Source organism: Hippocampus guttulatus, chromosome 16 (genome assembly GCF_054856545.1).
Source record: "Hippocampus guttulatus isolate MCC_2025c chromosome 16, RoL_Hgut_1.0, whole genome shotgun sequence".
In the NCBI taxonomy this organism is placed as follows: Eukaryota; Metazoa; Chordata; class Actinopteri; order Syngnathiformes; family Syngnathidae; genus Hippocampus; species Hippocampus guttulatus.
In genome coordinates, this window is record NC_141276.1 from 10,990,301 (window position 1) to 11,011,987 (window position 21,687).

Consider the following 21,687-nt stretch of genomic DNA (forward strand, 5'->3'; position numbering starts at 1 on the left):
ATGAACCAAAGTGTGAAGTTAACATACTGTAGCTTACCTGGCTTTGTCGGTTTTATATTGACAGATGAAGTTAAATCGCATTGTTCTGTGTCTTACCTTTGAGTTGGAAACCTTGCATGTTGCTATACGTTTTCCAGAATTTTATCAAAAACAATCTTTGGAACTCCCTCCCATAATACATGTTCCACGAGGCGGCCTCTGTACTCTACTAACTGTTCTTTCAAAAACAAACAAAATGGAACAAAATGCAATTTCTCCAAATGTAAACAGGAAAGATTTGTCAGGAAGAGCAAGTCCAAGTCAAGTCAAGCCTGGTGAATACTAAGTTAAAGCCGAGTCTTCCATAATTTTATACAAACAAGTTCAAAGTCCTGAAACTGTCCTTCGACTGACTTGAAGTCAAGTCATGTGAATCGAGTCCCCCACCTCTGATCTGAAGGTCACGAACCGACAAAAAGGCCCGTGTACCTGTGTCTGCTCAGTGGTCTCTGGCTGCTCCAGTTGTCCTTGGTTCTTTGCTGCAGTTTGCCGCTCAGGTCATTGATCATGTTTGGCTTCATACTCGAAGCAGGAGGGTAAATCTTCTTCCCTTCTAAAAGTGCCCCAAACTGCCGTCCGGTGTCACCGCCCAATGGTCCTTCACCCCAGAGAGGCTTCATTTCAGGAGTGCGTGGGCGCTCAAAATAAGGTGAGCTGGGACGTCCAAAATTTTGCATGTCCCTCATCCCGTATCCATCCTGGCCGCTTTCGTCTTCCGTCGTGGCACCCTCCTCTGCCCACTCCTCTTCCTGTTCATGGTCATGGTCATCCCTTCGCCTGTGAGAGTGGAAGGATGCGGGGGCAGTGCTTGTCTGTCTGTGGAGCTCGCCCCCTCGACTTGCCTCCCTGAACCGGCTGCTTTTCGGGTAGGTTGATGCTGCTGCTGTGGCATTCTGCATCTCGAAAGTTTGCCCGTCCGTGTAGCTCATGTACGACTCAAGAAAATCCCCACGTTCCGCCGATTCTGCTGCTCCCCCTGCTAACCGGTTGCCCCGCCTCTCCCCTCGGTACAACCTATCAGCCCGAACGTTTGCCAAGATGCTGTCTAAGTGGTGATCACTACTACTGCGGCTGTCCAGCTCTTCTATGCCCGAGTCCACCACCGTCTCCTGGGATTCTCCCTTCTTAGCCGTGGGGGGTGGACGGTGGCGCTCCCCCGTCCTGTGGTGGGTGCCCTGGATGGGGGCAGTGTATGTGGCGTGCGTTCGCTCATGGTAGAGCTGTGTGGAGGTGCTTGTTGTGGTGGCAGCAGCGGTGGTTGTGGCGGTACAGCTTGTGGTCATGGCAAATGAGCCTGTGGCCCGCACAGGGGCGGAGGTGACAGCCGTGGAGGAAAGGGCTGCGGGGCCCCGGTAGGCAGGGGGTGGAGTTACAGTGAGCGGGGCAGTGGGTGAGGAGCGCCCAGGAGCATGGGTGCTATTGTACAGGTGGTGTGGATGGGACACGGACAAGGGCCTGTGATAGGAGCCCGGAGGCGGGGGCGGCGACACCGAGGGTGGAGGTGGGGGTCCGCTTGTTGACGTGGGCTGCAAGATAGAAGGCGAGTGAGGAGGAGGTGGGTTGGGCGAAGTCTGTGAGGGGGAGTGAGCAGATTGAGTCAGGTTAGCTACCTCGCTGTCGTAAGACGTGAGGCTGGAGGCGGTGGAGTCACCCGCCTGGGGCGAAGGTAGGGGCGTGTGGGTGGGAAACGTGCTTCCAAACAGTTCTTTTTGGCCGGGCGGGGGCGGAGGTGGAGGCGGCGGTGGTGGAGGTGGTGGGGGAGGCAGAGGAGGAAGTATCTTCTGTTGGGTTAGGTTGGGGAGAAGCCGGCGTTGTGAGTATCCCCTGTCGAAGCTGTTGGCAAACTCTAATGGCGGTGGGAGGGGGTCTGCATAGACAAATTCATCGTCCGCGTCCACCGAAGGGGCGGGCGGTGGAAGAACCATCAGGCCAGACCCGGTGTTCCCAGTAACGTTGGTCGTCTGTTGAGAACTGGTTGGTAGGGTGGAGTTAGTGGTGCGGGACAAGATGTAAGCGTCGGTTTGACTCTCCATCCTGAGGAACGAAGGCCGCCGAGGCTGCTGGGATGCTTGCTCATTAGCGGACTGTTCAGCTCTCTTCACGTAGCCTTCATGCTCTTTCTCCCGCTCTCGTTCCCTAGAGGCCTCCCTCCCTCGGTCCGCTGACCGCTCTCGATCCTTGAAGCCGGGTTGATACGGGTGGGATTGGTAAGGGTGCGTGTGGACCGTTTTGTCCTCCGAAAAGCGAACTCTGAGTCCCTCGCGAGCGCCGCCTCCTTCTCGTTCTCTTTCGCCGCCGCCTGTGCCCTCCTCAGCCCACACGCCCCCTCTGAGGATTCTTGGTGAGGGTGGCCGTCCAACGGAAGGAGTGGTGGCGGCCAGAGAAGAGGAAGTAACCAAGTAGGAGCTGGAGGACTGGGCAGAGGATGACGCCGGCTGCGAGGTGATAGTAGACGAAGGGAAGACAACACTGGACATCTGCCGCATGAAAGGGCGCTCTGGGCCCCTCCTCAACCGACTGTCATCCCGTAGGGCACGCTCTCTGGCTGCCAGGGCGAGCCCAAGTGGCGACGTGGGATCCAGAGCTTTTCCTGTCAGGGGGTGAATGAAAGTAGAAGAGGGGGTGGGCTGTCTGCTTGCAGCGGTGTACAGGTCAGCAGGAACGGACTTGGGCTGATAGTCCAGGGCAGGCGAGGAGTACTCTGGTAGTCCAAAGGCTGGAGGCATGCTGCGGGTGTGGTGGATGAAGGTGTCTCCGGAGAACATGCCCTCGTCGATGGATTTTGAAGGCCGAAGTTTGGAGTTCGAACTTTCAGCTTGCGTGTTGAGCTGCTGCTGCGACAGGTGAGCCCGCGTTAGTCCTCCCACACCATCACTACCGAAACCCATGTCCTCATCTGCGGACATGAACAAGGAGGCACTCTTCCTGCGGGCTTCGTGAAAGCGTTCGCGGTCCCGGCGAGCCGCACCCACGACGGCCGCCCCGAACTGGCTGGTGAAGTCCAACCCGTCCTGGGCTCGCATGGAAGGCAGAGACGGGGGAGGCGGTGCGGGGACGGAGGGTGGTGCAGGGGGCTGAGGAGCAGGCGTACGAGGAGGAGGACCGTGGGGAGTTTTGGATTCTTGCGCCTCCCCGGGGGCGGGGGTATCGGCCTCCACGCTACTGCCCTGGCTGCTACGGCCGCTGCTGCTGGTAGACGGGGCCTTGACGATGATGGTGGGGATGGGGATGGAGCTCTTCTCCACTTTGCCCCCTTGCGTGCCATGGGCTGCTCGCAGGTCCTCCACCTTGGATTGTTTCACCAGGGGACCCTTGCCTCTCCGGGCAACACCTTTAGGACCCCCTGCTCCAGTTACGCTGCGCTCTACCCGTTGCGGTTGACCTGTCTGTTGTTGCTGCGGCATGACGGTCGCGATGCTGGACGGGGGTACGGTGCTGCTGTAGCCCCTCCGAAGACCAGCTGCTTTGACGGCCCCAGCCCCACCGATCGGCTCTCCGGTATAGGCAACCTTCCGCGCAGCTGTCCTACTTTGGACAGTGTGGGCGCCCACGTGGGAATAGAAAGGTGAATGGTCCACTGCTGAGCCGCCTGCCCTCTCCCGGCCCACTTGGGTTAAGTGCACCGCCTGGGAGTAGGGCTGGTAGTATGAGGAAACGACCGAGGACTGCGACACAGAGACAGGAGGCTGTTGGGACGCCTTAGCTCGCCAACCGAGGGGAGGTGCAGAGGAAAAGGGAGGGTCTGGTGGAGCTGTGGTTGGGGGTGGAGGGATGTCATCCGGGCCAGGCACTGATAGACTGCGGGCAAACTTCATAGCCGGAGGATGCAGGAACTGCTTCTCTTCCTCGAGCACCCCTGCAATCACAAAGGAGGAAGAAACCAGAGAAGTTGAATTTGACTTCCTAAAGCAGCTACATCAGGCACAGGAAAACTGAGGATGTTTGTCTTTATCTACCTGCCCGTCTACCCACCGCCAAGTCTGTCCTCAAGTCTTCGGCTACTTACTTTACACGTCAGTTTGTTTTACTGTACATTGTCATGTTACAATATAGAAGCAGTAAAGTGAGAAAAGACTAAGAGTGACACCTTGGGACTCCTCCAGGGCTCACTGGTGGGAATAGAAAAAACATCATGGAAAAAGTTGCTCCTTCTGTCTGATCATTTGGAATTCGCTCAAAAAGTTCAGAAAAATCATGTTGGCACATCGTGACTGTAGTGTGAAAGGATTAACTCAGTGCAGTAAACTTTTTCTTTGGCCTTTTTTGTGACACGTAGAAAGAGAAGGCTTTATTGGGGAAGAAAAATACTGCATACACGGTAAGTTACAGTACATTCAACGTAGTCGCAAGTCTTCCAAGTCAAGCTACAGTGTTCTATGGGCAACTAATTTTAATTAATTTTTTTTTTGTCTTTGTGGTCAAGTTGTTTTACACTTGTGTAAAAGAATGCCCCCCCCCCAAAAAAAAGACACGTGAGGCACACCTGCAACGCAGATCGACATGGTTCATTATTAAAGGTAAGCCTGAGTGTTTGTGATTTCAACAGCAGTTTTTACACCTCAACAGTCAAAACCACTACTTAAAAACACTGGTGTGAATTGTAATGTTACTAATTCTATGACACGAATGCATACACACAAGTATGCAAGAATAAATTGCACCCGGCGACTCAACGACAACAGTCAAGTGTACGCCATAATTATTAGAATTACTATGTTGACAGCATAAGCACATGAGAGAAACACAACAGTGGCCTTCCACATAGACAGGGAAGCGCCACAGACACACAGAGACCAGCACAAGGCAGACCCTCCCCCAGCGGGTCCAGAGGACAGACAGACAGGCGGATGCACTCAAGGGCGGACAGACGGACGGGTAGGAGAAACAAACCACCTCACCGATGGATTTTTGCCGCAGCATACCGTGCGGGGCGGCGTGAGGCGTGGCGTAGTGGCCCCGCTCGTAGGCCAGAACCAGGCCAGACGCCGACACTGCCTGGTCCGCGTAGTTTGGCTGAAAGAACAGACAGTGATTTCTTACAAAAACTGGCATATAGCTTATAGACACTGGGTCACAAGTAAGTTTCTAAAATGACTTGTGTTTTTACAGGTACCTGGATGAATGACTGATTATGTCAAGAACAAAGAATGTGGTTTGTAGAGCAGTGTTTGACTGGTTGCAAAGAAGGAAAGAAAGAAGGAAGGAAGGAAGGAAGGAAGGAGGGAAGGTAGAAAAGTAGTTTTAAGAGAAGGAAGGATGTAAAATGAAAAGCTTTGGTTTGAGGGAAGGTTAGGGAGGTTAGACAGCATGAAAGTGGTCAGGAAGGAAAAAAGAGAAAGCAGATTTGAGGTGGAGGGAAAGCGAAAAGGAAGGAAGATTAGGAAGAAAAGAAGTGGGTCTGAGGGAAGGAGAACAGGTACCAAAGGTAGGATAAAATGTAAAAAAAAAAAGGTAGGAAGGAAGGAAAAAAGAAGGGGGAAACGCAGGTGTGATATGGGAGGAAGGAAAGAAGGAGGTGGTGAAGGAAGGACAGAGGAAGCAAGCAACAAAGGAAATAAGGAGGGAAGGAATGGGGTACAAAGGCGGGAAGCAGAGACGAGGGAACAAAGTAAAGAAGAGAGGATGACCACGAAAGCTGGAGGAGAGCAAAAGACGAAGACAAAACATTTTAAGTGCAAGGAAGGCGGTCAGGAAGAAAAAAAGCTTGAAATGAAAGAAGGAAGTCTGGAAGGAGGCATTAGTAAAAAGCGGAGTGAGAAGTCTGAGGGAAGAAGGACAGGAAGTGAAGAAGCCAAAAAAGATTGCAGCAAAAGACAGAAAAGCAGATTTCAGGGAGGATAAGATGAAAGTAAAAAAACAAGAATAGAGAGCAATTCGACCGTAGGGAAGGACAAAAACTGAGAAAGTATTTCTTTTGAATGTCCACTTTGTACATAGGACACACCCACGCACAGTCACACACCTCGTTGCTATAGAAAGTCCGTCCCCTGTCCCGTTTGGGGCCCTGTGCCCGCGGTCCCGACGCCTCGTTCGTGCTGATTGTCTGCTGAGCCGCTGCAAGAATTTCATCTAGTTTATCTGAGAGCAAGAGCGAGGGAAGGAAAGGAAGGACGGAAGAGGAGGGAACGCACATGACAATGAAACAGGAAAAAAAGGGGACGGCAGCCACGCAAAATGGAATAAACGGGGGAAAAAAGACGGGACGCGGAAGGCGGGGTGACGATGCCGGCGTCGACGTGGTCTTACTCAGAGCCATCTGATAGACTGTCCTCTTCTTCTCAGCCACTTGGGAGGATTCCAGTTCTGAAAGCAGGAGAAAGAGTGACCACACACACGATCGGGATGAAAACAACGAAAGAGTGGGCGGCAGATTACCTGACTTTTTTTTCCACGGGGTGGCAGCTGCGAGGAGGACAAAAAGGACACTCGTCTTTGGCGGGAGCATGACAGCATAGTTATGCGGAATACTAATAACGTTCCCCGGAGCGGGACATGCACTTGGGTGCAAATACTGTCTTGCATGTGACAACTCAAATTATCCCAAGACACTTTTTTACAAGCACCGGTTATACATTAAGGACATTAAAATAAGGCAATAAATAAAATAAAAAATTGCACCTCTTTCCACTGTTGCAACATTCCGATGGCACCACGAGGAGACAAAAACACAGAAGAAATCATCAGTCTGCATTAATTCAATGGTTGGAACCTGGTTTGCAATAAGCATTACTGCCACCTACAGGACCAGAGGGAATAATTCCTCAATTGTAAATTTGATCGCCATAAATTTTATAAAATCATATTTGGATATTTATCGCAAAAAATAAAAACTTTCTAAAAAGCCAACAAAAATATCACCACTGTTGCTCTATAATGTCACAACCTATGACAATGATAAATTACATCATTAAAAAAAAAAAAAAAAGTAACAGAGTTTAACATGAACAGTGGCGTGGTGGCCCAATCAGGCTTGTGCAAATTTCATGAATAAATGGAATGAAATCAACTTTTTAAATATTCCGCATTTTGAGTTTGATTCACTCAAATTGATCAATCATCACTGTCACTTTTCCTGCGCTGCTATAAGCAGAAGTCCTATTTTCTTCAAGGCTTAAATAAGACGGAATGTGGCTTAACCCTTTCAGGGACAGCGGTTACTACAGTGGACAGCTCATCATGTTATCATCGTTGGTGCATGAAAGGGTTAATGTAACAAAGTAAAAGCAACGTTACTTGAAAAGTCCGCCCTTTAAAGAAATCTGAAAGCGTTGACTCACCCATCTCCTCCAGCTCCGATGTCATGGACTTGGACCGTAGGGCGATGGCGGGTGCGCTCAGCCTCTTGCTTTGCTGCGGGACTGCAACGCAAGCACAACGATGGCCACAAGAGGTCACTCGTGAGGATTGCTTCATCTAAATCACCCTTTCCTGATGCCTTACTTTTCTTGCGGGCGCCCTCCTCCATGTCTGGGTTGCGGGTCACCATGACAACCTTGACCATCAGACTGTTGCCGCCCTGCCGGATCATGTTGACCACCTGGCGGTGACCCACCTTCACCACGTTCTGACCGTTAACCTGGAAGATGTTTAGATTCTTTTTCCTGCTCGCCACTTATCAGTGCGGCTACCAACTTTGGAGTTTTTTGAGAGCCATTGTGATTTTCAGGTTTTCAAGTTGCTTCATGAACCAAAGAATATTGCCTTCGGATAGTCCATTTAGCCTTATGCTAACAAATAATACAAAACGCCATAGACAACCCCAAAGGCAACTCACATATTTAAACAGTGAAAACAGATAAGACAGCAATGCTCACAGTCATATAGTCTTTATCCTCTGCAAGGAACGACCACTATTACTGTGGCTTACTGAGAAGCTGTGCTTTTTTTTTTCCACGTACTATATCCCTGAAGGAGGTCATGCATTGCCATTCATTTGAACCCTGACCTCCACTTAACCTATTATTGAGACAAGGTGGATGGGAGGCGATTTTTAAAAGGCACTTTTGGAGGTTTTGAAGTCATCCGCCAATCAGATAAGTTGATGTGCTCTTATTATATCATGCCGAATTAAACACAGAAGCACATTGCTACTACTTGTGACATCATCTTTGTTTTTACGAGTTGCGTCATCACTTTATCAGCAATCCCACATAAATTTGCTAGATTTTTAAATGGACTCTGGATGTAAATGCCATGAAATAAAAGGTGGACCTCTGAACATTTGGTCTCATGTTCCCTTTTTGATCTGAATCGAATACGTGCAGGTTACCTCGATGAGGAAGTCGCCCATCCTGAGACCGGCCCGCCAGGCCACGCCGCCTTCGTCCACCGACTCCAGGTACTGCAGGGCGGGGAAGGCGGGAGTCGGGGTGAACTCCTCGATGGGGGTCTGAGCTGCAAAATGGCGAGAAATGAACACGGTCCTTGTTGTTTCCGTTGTGTGGAGCTCTTCTTCCTCACCTTTGGCACCTCGTAGCACAAATCCGAAGCCCTCGCTGTCTTTCTTCTGCAGAAGCACCGTCTTCTCCTTGATGATGTAGTCGCTGGTTGGGAACACAGAAGGCCAAAACGAGACTTCAAACGGTATCGCTACCTTACACACTGCACAACAGTAAGCTGGTAAAACGGCGGGGGGGGGGGGGGGGTGATGTTGTCAAAGCATCTGATGAGACGCTTTGATCGTACTGTCATCTTTGAGCACGCACACCCATCGTGCACAAAATCAGACTTTTTATGTGACAAAAAAAAACAAAACACTAAATCACGAGTAACCAGGGAGAGAAATGTTTGCATTGATGTCGAACGTCTTTGAAGGCTTAGCTTTGTTTTATCAGCCTGGTTGAGTTGCACAAAGCTTATTCTCTATGGGTTTTAATTCGGGTCTCTGAATTAAAAATAAATAAATTAAAACACCTCAAAGCAGGAGTTATTAATAAACACCAGCGATAACTTTGAATACATACGACATCCGGAAACAAAGGAAATAGGTTAAACGTATCTTGAGGTGATACAGAGCTACTGTAAAAACCATCAAAAGTCAAAAAGGCAGTACAGCAATTTAAAAATAAGACACCTATAAAAGTTGCACGGATTCAAATAAGACAACCAGAATCCTCCATCAGCTGTGCTGATTGACGTGAGACTCTGAATCTCTGAAATGTTATGCAGGTTAAAATAGCTTTCGCAAAAGTCGCACAGGATTTATTTTTAAAAAAAAATCCTCCAAAGTTGTGGAGGAAATAACAGAAGACAACTGTAAATCTCTGATAGGTTGTACAGGTTAAAAAATATATTAAAAAACTACCGTAAGTACCCGATAAATTGTGCAAGTTAATACTATCACAAATCTTCCAAAAGCTGTGCAGGGATGAATAAAATTCCCGTAAATCTTCCAAACGTCGCACAGGTTAAAAAACAACAACATATTTAATCCTTCCAAAGTTCATTCATTCAGTCATTCATCTTCCGAACCGCTTCATCCTCACTAGGGTCGCGGGGGTGCTGGAGCCGATCCCAGCTCTCCTCCATGCATGTTTTTGGAATGTGGGAGGAAACCGGAGTACCCGGAGAAAACCCACGCAGGCCCGGGGAGAACATGCAAACTCCACACGGAGGCCGGAGCTGGAATTGAACCCGGTACCTCGGCACTGTGAAGTCGACGTGCTAACTACTGGACTACCGGGCCGCCTCCTTCCAAAGTTGTAGAGATAAAAATAAAGCGACACAAGTGACACAGCTGCGGATAAAGCTAGCGTACAGCCACCAATAGCTGAGTAGTTCAGTTTAAGACTAATTCCCCCATTGTGCTCCGCAAGCCATTCCGAGACTCTTGATGCTTGTTCTCTCTCTCTCTCTCTCTCTCTCTCTCTCTCTCTCTCTCTCTCACTCACACACACACATGCATACACGCATTCACGCACACAACAGAAGAATCAGAGCAGTGTTGCGATGCCGCAAGCTCAGCTCAGACAATCAACAAACAGGAGGAGAAGTGACGTAAAATCAAGTAAATGCTTGCGGCTTCGGGGGTAGAATGCCTCTTCCAGGGGTGATACGCCCCCCCAAAAAAACAAAAAAAACTTGGGGTCAGTGTTTTTCTTTGTTTTCCATGCCGGGACGCAGCTTCTGATATTTAACTCATTCACTCCCAAAGACGTTTTTAAACGTCTTTTCAGACTTGGTCTAGAATTGGCTGGTACTGAATGAGTTTTAAAGGTACACGCACCCCAGATGGGACTGCATCTTAGCAGGCTTTGGCTCGGTTATCCACTCTTCGATTCCATCTGATCCCCCAGCCAGGCTTACTTGCACGCCTGCTTGAGCACCATCATGGCACAGAACACTGAAACCAAAGTTGTAAAGTGTCCCCGAGCATGCTACGGATTGCCGAGTGTGCCGGTTTTCCTCGGCTCTCTTGCAACGTTTGTATCGATACTTCTCATCCACGTCTAAGAGCAAGTGTTCCGTGCCCAAGTCCGCTTCTTCCAACCATGCCGGAGTCCGGGGGCGTGTCCAGAAACGTTGTCGCCAATTATTCAACTTATAATATTATTATAACTTATCTCTGTGCAAAAGCAAGCACAGCATGCTACAGCCCGATGCTTACAACTGTGGACGTGGCCAGGATATGTCGGGCGCGCTATAGACTACCGAAGCGCAAGTGGGGTTTTTTGGGCTCTGGTTTTCCAACAACAGGAGCGGTGGATTTTCATTTGTGCTGGAGCTTGACGATGCAACACCATGGGCAGAAGAAACAAGGATAAAAGTCTTCTCCATGTAGAATCAAGCGTCCCCATCTTCAGAACCGCGTGAGGGCCGGGGTGTGTACTGTGGCCGGCCGGGCATGGCGTCAGATTGCCAAGCATGAGGCTTTTCTGAGCCTTTTTTTTGCATTTGTTATTTCTCTTGTAGGTTCTAATTCATAGCAAGTATGAGAAACATTCCACACAGTTGGGGTTCTGTTTTTTTCACCTATTCTAGGTGGCACTCATCAGTAATAAGTAGACCTGCACGGTATGGATTGTTTGGCGTGTATTAGTTTCTTTTTCACTTTCACGTGAGACTAGCTTTACGGCAACTTTTTGGACTTTGTAGCTCATTTCCAGCAGCTCTGGTAATTTCTATTGTGCAAGGCGGCAATTATCAGTCATACCGAGTCAATGAAATGAATGTGAAAGTAAGACTTCTCACAATAGTTCCAAGTCATTTTTGCACTCGCAGGACATTTGTCGATGCTAATGTGTGACTTTTACATTCAATCGTAGGAAACGTGATCAATTAGATCGTGGGCAAAACCCATCGGAAATCAGCACAAACAAGAAACGGCAACGCAATGCTTTTGACTGCATAGTTGGAGACTCACATGCACCGATCGACGCACACAACATGCTATCAATCCACAGAGGCGTGACACTGCCGGAGCGCGCGTGTACGCTGCTTACACACATGTTCATTCAGTCAAATGCTGGCACACGTGCCTCACATACACACACACACACATACAATCAAAACAAATCCAGGCGCCGCAACATCTGTCAAGTCGCTCCAATCGATTCTGCCAGCCATGACGCCAAGGCATACGACTCCCGCCGCCGGCTACCACGGCGACGGAACGATGGAGTGGAGGAAGCGGGTGTAATTTTTTGAAAAGGTTGGACGGGTACCTGTAAATGAACCAGATGCTCCGATTCAGCGGGCCCAGCATCGGCCAGGAGGAGGAGAGGGAGAGGGAGCGGGAGAGATCCTCCTCGCCGCATGCCCCCGCCGCCATTTCCTCCCCTCCCTCTCCTTCTCAACAGCGGCGAGAGGCAAACGGCGAGGAGGAGGAGGAAAGGAGGAAGAAGAGGAGGAGGAGGAGGAGGACGGGAGTGGGAGAAGGCCGCACTCCCCCAGCCCCTTCATGCTTAAAAAGACAGCAGGCGAGTGGGAGCTGCGTTGGATGCGACAGGGATGGAGGGAGGTGGCGTAAGGAAGGAGGGGGATGCTTTGGAGACAGGTGACTGGCTTTCTGCAAGGAAAGGGGCGGGGCCTTCATGATAACACACGCACACGCACATGCATTCAAAATCACTTCACTGTCATGAAGTCCCATTCATAAAAAATAAAAAAAAAACGCACACCGTACAGTCCGAGCGGCTTGACAGCTGTCAGTCATCAAGGGACTGTCGCGATGATGTAATACGACATGCAAACGTAGAGACATGGTTGGCTCCTAAGACCGTGAGGTCAGCCTACTGGCCGCATTATCGATATTGTTGCCGATATCACACTTCCATTGGACTTTAATGCTTAATAGACACATACTGAATGTCAACATTGGGGTTGATTGATGACCGCGTACGTCACCAAAAACAGGAACAGGGACAACAAAAGTCACTGTAATTGTTATGTTTGGTATGATGGTATCAGCAAAGAAAAGATTGATGTGGCTCAGAAAATATCACAATTACATTGTATCACGGGTTATTCCCGAGATTATTAGCGATTGTACATGTTTAGGGGTGGGACAAAATATGGATATTTTGAGATATCGGCTCGTGGCTTCGTGTACAAAGTCAAGATACATATGGATACTGTGACTGATATCACACTTTCATTGCGCTTCAAATGTCAAAAGTGTGGCTGATTGCTGATAACACACTTCGCCGAAAACAAGGAGGAGGATCAAATCAATTGTATCGTGATATGGTATCAGTTTTCTGACTGACAATATCATCAAGGAAATATCACTATCGATACTGACAAGAAAATATTGCAATCACATTGTATCATAAGTTACTCTCCAACCTCTATATAGTCAGCAGTAGGACAAAATATTGATATTATGACGTACTGTTTTGCTATCTTACAATACATAATCAGCTCAAATATCCCATCCCAAATTTTAAGTATCGTAGTAGTATACTATTTTATACTTACTATATAATTAAATGATCGACAACTATTATCAAATTAATCTGTAAATATTTTTGATAATCAATTAATTGTTTCCTGACCGTGCTAAATTTAAAATGGTAATAAATCGTCAGAATGTCAGATTCTTAATAGTGAATACACTCCATGAAAGCAGTCTGATTTACATTTGTCTTTTTTTTCAAAATAAAACATTTACAAACATCTGCTTCACCGTCGGAAAATGGATCACAATATTTGCCAATTTTCTGACCGGATCAAACTTAATTTAAGTGTGTGCATTTTCTCCACAGTCAGTTTGACATCAAGTTTTTGAATAAAGGGACAGAAATGAAAACATCTCTTTTTACCCGATGCATCGATTAATTGACAAAAAGAAGCAACAGATCACAATGATCGTGAGTTGCATCCATGACAATAGTATCACGCATTTTTCATCTCTGTATTGTTTTGTCAACTAATATATCGATTGTCACACAATGGCTGTGTCATGCTATTAATATGGTAGTGTGTCACCCCTCCTCCCCCCACTATTTTGTCTCCATGGGTGCACGTCACCCCACAAACAAAACATGAACGGGACAGACAGCAAGAAGAGGAAGAGGCGGTAGAAACTCACATCATCATCATCTCAGTCCGAGTGGCCGGCTAGCGAGCGGTCCCTCATCGCGGCGCGCACCCACTCCGTACTGCCCCCCTCTCCCCCCCACGACCGCCTTCATCCATCCTTCCCTTCCTCCTTCCTGCCACCCTGCTTTCAGTCTCCTCATCTCTCGCACTCGCAAACCATCGCAGCTCCCGCCGGCAGTCCTTTCGAATGAATGTGTATCGAAGAATGTGTGTGTGTGTGTGTGTGTGTGCGCGTGTGTGTGTGTGTGTGTGTATTTGGCTAGCTTCCAGTCAGGCGTCAAGGACTCTGCGGTATGACAATTTTGCTATAATTTCAAGCCACCATCTAGGACAATAAAATCAGTTTGCTTGTTTTTTGGGGTAAAAGACACGTCTTTTTCCTTGAAAAAAATAAATACAGTATTTTTGTAATATTACGGGTTTAACCCTTTCAGGGGACAGCGGTTACTACAGTGGACAGCTTATCAGGTTATCGGGTTACAGGTTCTCATTATTGGAGCATGGAAGGGTTAAAAAGGCTTAAAAATTTTAATTGGACTTTTTCCTGGTAAAAATATGACCTTTGACCCCCAAAAAGAGTACATTTCAAAAGGGTACAACTCAAATCTACTTACTTTCTCTCGAAAGGTACCACTATTTTCTGAAATAATACTACTTTCTGGGAAGAAGACAAATTCAGAAAATAATTAACATTTCATAATATAATTTTATATTTTTCTTTTATCAATTCTATTTTTGTAATATTACACTTCAGCGTTTCTTGTAAGATCATTTACTCCCAAAATCACTTCTTTTTTTTTTTAATGTGACTTTATTTCCAGCGGCATGGTGATCGACTGTTTAACACGGGCGCCTCACAGTGCAGAGGTGCAGAGTTCGATTCCTGTGTGGAGTTTGATGGGTTTTCTCCGGGTACTCCGGTTTCCTCCCACATTCCAAAAACATGCATCGCAGGTTAATGGAACACTCTAAATGGTCCTTCGGTGTGATTGTAAGTGTGAATGGTTGTTGTTTGTAAATGTGTGCTCTGCGATTGGCTGGCGACCAGTTCAGGGTGTGCCCCGCCTACTGCCCAAAGACGACTGGGATAGGCTCGAGTACGCCCGCTACCCTTGTGAAGATTGGAAAATGCATGGATGGATTACTTTATTTCCATAAAAGTGCAGGCTCACCCCCGGCCTCTGAACTTTTTTTAACAACATTTTAGAGTCTATAGTCAAGACTATTTTCAAAAGATTACTACGCATTCACCTTGAAAGATATTTGTTATTTTTCCAAATATAATACACATTTTGGGGGGAAGAATCTCATCATTTTATGACGTTTAGCTGCGAAACAACATCCATTCATCCATGAATTATCTAAAACGCTTTATCCTCACGAGGCTCGTGGGCGTGCTGGAGCCTATCCCAGCTGTTTACAAGTATAATACTGTATTTTGTAATATTGCGCCTTATTTATCGAAGAAAAAAAAGTCACCCACATATTATTTCCCCATTTAGGGATTTATAAAGAGTATCGTTACCCTTTTTGTGGTGTAACAATAAATTATTATTTTTATGATTATTGACTGGTAAGAGTGAGCCCTTTCCCTCATAATGCTTTATTTTTTCTTGGAAAAAAAAAATCAGATTTTTACTCCTCTCGCATGAATGTGCATGTCCCTGCGCGCTTGTGTGTGTGTGTGTGTGTGTGTGTGTGTGTGCGCGCGTGCGTTTGGCCACTTTCCATCCAAGCGTCAAGGACTCTGCGGTACGACAATTAGACTATGAAGTCACATCAAAGCTCCATCTGCATGCGTCTCTTTGCCCCTCTCAGCACGGCAACGAAAATCTTTGAAGGCTAATTTGGAAGGGATCCTACACTCGGGATTAATTGCGATACGGATCCAATATCGGGGCTTTGTGCAACCAGCCAGTTTTTTTTTTTCCTCCTCATAGACAACAATCCACAAACCAAACAAACCCATCTTTTTAGTTCCTGTTGTGTCATGAATGGCCTGGTCGTTTGATTGCCTGGCATTCTGATACTTTTGCACAACACAATATCGCGATGCAGCGATTCTCCCAAAATATATTTTGAAGTAACCGCTGTCCCAGAGAGGGTTAAAATAGGACATCATCACACATGCGGGTCGGATACTCCAATGTACCCCCCCCCCCCTTCCCGCCATTACCACTGAGGAAACATTTTTGCTCGTAACTCAAGACAAAAATTGGCCAAGCTAACTTCCTTAACGACCATGTAAGGCCCAAAGCGCTGCACTCGCAAGATACCCGCCCAGCGGTCTGCGGGGCGCATTGGACACGCGCCCGGCTTGCCAGATGGCTGCCTCCCCACCTCGCCCCACCCTCACGAAGCGGTCCGTCCTGATCATCCTCGAGCTCTACCAAGCCGAACACCCTAATGGCCGCCGGCTGTTCGGTGGGTGCCCGCGTAGAGCGTTTCAAGATCCTCAGGGAAGGCTGCAAATTCCCAGTTTTCCTCAACGCAGCATAAGTTCACCTTTTGAAAAAAACAACAACAAGAGGAATGCACAATTTTCTCCACTCGGCGCAGGTAGGCAAACAACGTCGCCGCTGATTACCTTTGGCGGAGTTGGCGATGAGGGGCAAGCTGTTATACGCATGAACACATGCGGTCTGTTCATCTCCTCCGCATGAGATCATTGGAGGGCCAGCGGCAGGTCAGACGAGGACACCCGAAAAGTCATCAGCGCTCCACTCGGGCCGCTTTACGACATTTGCTTGGCAGGCGGGGGAGAGTTTCCCTCGGGGAACGGTCGACAACAATGCGGTCCAAATTGCTCATTTGCAGCTCGCGGGGTAAATATTAACTGTGAGACGTATTTAATAGGGCTCGACATGGATTTTCTTTTAAAAGCCAAAGCAGATTCTAACATTTGGCCAAAAAAACAACAACCCCTATTTATTTATTTATTTTTGCTTTATATTTTTATTTACTATATCTTTGCAAGTCAAAGAAGAAAAAACTGATTGTATTCAACCCTTTCAGGGACAGCGCTTACTACAATGGACATCTTATCATGTTATCAGGTTACAGGGTGTATGCAAGAGTTAAAACTCCTAAATCTGGTCACTTGTATTTCAAGGCAGTGCTGTACTCCCCATTTAGTCGAGAGAAGCACTACTATATAGTATAAATAAACACCTTGCTTTCCGGTGCAAAGCTGCTTCCCCCAACTGGTTGAAAATGTGATAGCAGGAACATCACTGCTGACTATTTCTAATATAAATGATTGAAATTGTTGAGGACACTTTAAAGTCAAGATGCTTAAAGTGGACTTTCTGGTACATTTGCATTGAAAAAAAAAAAAACAAAGTATCCCCTTTGTTGGCCTTCAGCATGTGGCCTCCAGATGGAGACACCACAGGGGAAAGAGAGCGGCTGATGGCTGGACAATTAAAAAGTGCATCGGGGGGGTCCTCGGCGAAATTAAAAAACAATGGAGGGATGCTGCAACGGTCACGGATGACAGGCGCGTCGGAGGGGGATTTGACCCGTGTGCTGTGGCCGACTAAACGCCGCCGCTTGAATTATCCACCATGACGAAAAGCATTTTAAGGTAGCAACCAAAGAACCACAAGAAGTCAAGGCAGATAGAAAAGCCTTTTACTTCTGCCACCTAGTCAGTACCAGACTAAAAAATAAAAAACACAAACATAGCAGGACTTAAGCATCAGTTAGCGGCTAACGGATCATTTTAGGGGTACAATCAAGCACCAATTGAAGTACTCTATTTAGAAATGAGTGCGCACTGGCAGACGTACGAGTCAACCCGAAATGAAGTGAACAGCTGCCATGACGCTAACCCTCAAACAGCTGCTACCTCCTTCAGGGAAACGGCATCCCGCACCCCACAGTGACAACATTTCGCAGTCAGAGTCACAGCAACAACAGAAGCAAGAGTGACTCAGCATGTGGTGCGTGCCCAAACACATGAACGCACGCTCAACTACTAGCAGGACAAAGCGCTTCGGCGGAACTGTCGGCGGCGGCGTGGAGACTTTCTCTTACCTGGGAGCGTCGAAGCTGTCGTAGGATCCCACTGTGTAATGACGGAACAAACGCTTAGCACGCTCCCCACGGCTCTCTGGAATCAGAATCACAATTTACGTTAATACCAATCATACATATACAATCGAACATAATTTCTGTTAATACCAATAATACATAGACGATCGATCATTGCATACTCGTGGTTTGCCGAATTTTATAAATTACTCTCGCTCTCTCTCTCTCTGTTTTTTTTTAATGTATTTTTTTAATATAAACAAGACTGACCTGATCAGGCTTCTTGACTTTCAATGTAAAATGGTAGTTGTTAAGTTATTCAAACTGAATAAAAAAACATTAGACCCCCCCCCCCCCCACCCACCCAAACGAAACAATAAAGATAGAAAATAAAACTGACCTGATCTGGCTTCTTGACTTCGAAGCAAGACTTCCTCCACACAGTCAGAGGGGAACCAGCCGGTACGACCGCGGACTGTTCCCTCCCAGTAGCCGCCTTCACCCACGCTCAACACTATCGACCACACACAAAACTGGCATGTCATCCACCCAAGAAGGAGCATTCAGATTTGAATCTTACAACTTGCTGAAATGGTCCCTGGAGCTCAACAACACAGTGCGGCAACAAACAATTAGCATGTTCACTTTCGAAATGTTTTTTTAAACACCAACATGAAGCCGCTATCTGTTGGCAGAGCGTAGACGGCCGGATCCTCGGTACTCACCTTTGACCCTGTCGCCCTTGCTGAAGCTGATTTCCCGCTCTCCCTGGGCCGAATGCGCTCGCGTGGCCACAAAGACGCGTCCCGGCACGGCGCTGTACAAGCGTCGACGCTGGCCTGCGGTCTGCGTGCTGGCTGTGCTTGCGGTCGCAGGGGCGGCAGTGGGCCTGGGAGTGCGGACATTTCAAACGCACACAATGCAAAATGAGACACTGAGAACTAGAGTGGGCTAACTCCATTCTTGGTTTATCCAAGCTTTATAGTTTCGGGGATCTGATAGAGCACAGGTGTCAAACTCGAGGCCCGGGGGCCAGATCTGGCCCTCCACATCATTTTATGTGGCCCGCGAGAGCAAATCAACCATGTCAACTTCCATGATGCTTGCTAAAATCTCGACCAAAATTTAAAATTCGCATATAATAAATAATAAATAGACATATTGCAAGCATTTTATTGTACCCAAACCCCTCATTACAGTAACTTAAACAATAGTTGAATAAACCCTTATTGTTTACTCTTTTAATTCGGTTTCAGTCATAACGGCCCTCCAACGGAAACGGTAACTAAAATGTGGCCCACGACAAAAATGAGTTTGACACCCCTCCAATAGAGGAAAAGTACAATTTCCAAAGAAAACGGGTTGGTCTTTCAAGGATGCAATTCAAATGAAATCAAAACTCCTTCTCCCCTCACCCTTGTTTGCGACTCTGCTGCCGGCTTCGGTCCTCCTTGTCCCCCATCCTGCCTCGGGACGGGGAACGCGTCCTGGCCCCTCGGGGGCTGCTGGAGCTGCGTATGGTTCCTGTGTGTTTGAATCCCTAACGAGGGAAAATGTCAATGAATCATTTCAAATATCTTGAATTTGAGGCCCATTCGAGAATTTGGAGGGACCAAAAGGTATAAAAGTACCAAACAAAGTCCAAAAGGTTTTTCCGGTGGGGTACCTGCACAGAGACGATGTTGGTACTCAACGAGTTGGGCATGGCCATCCAGTCGGGTAAATTCATGCTGCTGTCACTGTTGGCACGCAGGAACGGGTGTGGATGAGGCAACGTCAGGGTGTGCGTGCTCTCGCGCCTTTGGGGGGCGTACTTTGGAGACTCCACAAAGGGAACTGGCGGGTGAGGGTTAGGGGATTAGGGGTCAAGGCAGGTAGCGTTAGGTGGTAATGATTAGTGAGTAAGGTGTTCGGAGAGTTACATTTAGGGGAGTAGGGAAAGGAAGGTTAGATGGTTCGGGTTAAGGTAGTGGGGTTAGGGTGTTGAGAAATTAGGGAGTTAGAGTTACGTTAGGATTAGAGCGTTAGGGGGTTATGGCAGTTAGGAGGTAGGGCTCAGGTTCGAGGGTTGAAAAGTGAGAGTTTAAGATCAGAATTAGGGTTAAGATCAGGTAGTTAGGCATTAAGGGGTTAGGGCCTTAATGTTTCTATCTAGCAAAACCTCATCTGGCTTTCCATTTTCAACTCTTTAAGCGGCATCAACGAGATTCCTAATGAGGAACACCGTCGACGTAATTGTTGTTACCTGTATTGTGTTGTATTTATTTATTTTTAATGGAAATAGGTGGAGAAAAGTCATGGCCAACTGTGATCATTAAGCTCGGAAAGTTAAAATATTTTTTTTTTAAAAGCATTCACTACGGCCAGCAGATGGCGGCATTGGATCTGTTTGGAGGACCTCACGCCTCACAGAGAGAAGAGATGATGACAATTATTTAGTTTTAGAAGCGATGATGTAATGTAAGTACAAACACCCCACCCAAGTTCATGGCACGCACACACGCACAACTAAATACTACTACTACTAGTACTAAATAGCGTGCTAATAGTTTTAAGGATCGTCAAATGTTTAATTGTGACAGTGGTGATTTTCCTTTGCAAATGCATTATTTTGCCATCAAAATCACAATTTTCATTGTTTTTTTATTGAAGAAAAGGACGATTCAGATGTTTGCGGCATCACTCGAGCAAAAATTATGAGCATCAAAGTCACGAATGCACATAAAATAGGTCTTTTCACACTTTTTTGTTCAAAACAGGTGAGTTTGAGCATGAAGCCAACCATTTTTTTACTGCTGATTATGAATAAATGTGTGATGAAGGAAGAGGGATCTTTGATTTGGTTATTTCTGTGTTGATGTAGTCCTAAAACGTAAAGTGTGAGCCTTGGAAGATCAGTCAGAATCGTCTGAATTGGTTGCCACTCAAGAGGTTCTCTTCGTTTATGAAAAGGATTGACATGAAAAGATTATTATTTTTTTTTTTAAAGTAGGGTAACATGTCAAGGAAGCAACCAAAATACTGACCTACATCGGCATCCCGGTGGTTTTTGATGATCTCCCCCAGCTCGAAATGACCCGACATGACGGCCACCTGAGTGAATGGCATCGCAATCAATTATTTAACTTGGTACTTTTTTTAAAACCAACAAAAGACTCATACGCCGTCGATCATTACCTGAAAGGGTGTTTGGCCGCTGTTGTTCTTTGTCTCTTTGTTGGCTCCTCGGTAGAGCAGAATTCGTGCAGAGCTTTCCTAATTCATTTGAAGTTGTTGTGGTCGGGACACTCGGCGAAAGTAAACGGACTAAATATGATGCAAAACGTACCTTGTTATATAAAGCGCATATGTGCAAGGCAGTGTTTCCAGATGCATTCTGGGAGGTGGAGTCGGCCCCGTAGAAGAGGAGGTGCTCCAGGTGTTGAGAGTTGCCGTTCTGACACGCCTGAGGGGCAACAACACACCCGTGCGCAGAGACACACAGACACGCACGCATTTACACACTTTCGCATGCACACGCAGTACCATTTGTACAACGATAACAGCTTCATTCTTTCATTCCAAGATGACGATGAAACTACCTGAATTTCGCCCACCAGGTGTTGACTTGACTGGCAGATGGATGGCCACATGGTGAACTCGCACACACACACGCACACGCACAGAAGATGAAGACCAAGATGAAGTGAGACGCAGACGAGCAGACCTGGTGCGTTTCGTCCCAGCCGTTCTCGTCCCTGATGCCCAGCTTGGCGTGGTGGTAGAGCAGCGTTTCACAGCACGAGGTGTCACCCCCTGTCAGCACGGTGTGGTACAGCGGCGTGAGACCCCGGCGGTCCTTGTAGTCCGGGGAGGCGCCCAGAGACAGCAGGACCTGTGCCAACACGTCAACGGCAAATTAATTAATTAATTAATTAATATAATTACAATGTTTATTATAAGTCCATCCATTTTCCGATCTGCTTATCCTCACAAGGGTTGTGGGTGGTGCTGGAGCCTATCCCAGCTGTCACCTAGGGACAATTTTGAGTGTTTAATCAGCCTGCCATGCATGTTTTTGGAATGTGGGAG

The 21,687-nt window shown here is 47.3% G+C and overlaps 1 protein-coding gene across 1 annotated transcript in view; it reads right to left on the reverse strand.

Annotated features, from left to right (window-relative positions):
* shank1 (SH3 and multiple ankyrin repeat domains 1) overlaps positions 1-21,687 on the reverse strand; it is a 48,773-nt gene that overhangs the window by 5,326 nt on the left and 21,760 nt on the right. Inside the window, exons 7-25 of the mRNA XM_086134131.1 lie at positions 21,323-21,490; positions 20,945-21,061; positions 20,794-20,871; positions 20,643-20,709; positions 19,283-19,452; positions 19,032-19,156; positions 18,342-18,505; positions 18,017-18,130; positions 17,620-17,695; positions 8,500-8,582; positions 8,309-8,433; positions 7,480-7,615; positions 7,317-7,397; positions 6,658-6,666; positions 6,415-6,441; positions 6,286-6,342; positions 6,002-6,117; positions 4,938-5,052; positions 469-3,895 (exon numbers count right to left, since the gene is read on the reverse strand). Coding sequence (XP_085990257.1) covers positions 469-3,895; positions 4,938-5,052; positions 6,002-6,117; positions 6,286-6,342; positions 6,415-6,441; positions 6,658-6,666; positions 7,317-7,397; positions 7,480-7,615; positions 8,309-8,433; positions 8,500-8,582; positions 17,620-17,695; positions 18,017-18,130; positions 18,342-18,505; positions 19,032-19,156; positions 19,283-19,452; positions 20,643-20,709; positions 20,794-20,871; positions 20,945-21,061; positions 21,323-21,490 — 5,255 coding nt within the window. The remainder of the gene's footprint in view (positions 1-468; positions 3,896-4,937; positions 5,053-6,001; positions 6,118-6,285; positions 6,343-6,414; positions 6,442-6,657; positions 6,667-7,316; positions 7,398-7,479; positions 7,616-8,308; positions 8,434-8,499; positions 8,583-17,619; positions 17,696-18,016; positions 18,131-18,341; positions 18,506-19,031; positions 19,157-19,282; positions 19,453-20,642; positions 20,710-20,793; positions 20,872-20,944; positions 21,062-21,322; positions 21,491-21,687) is intronic.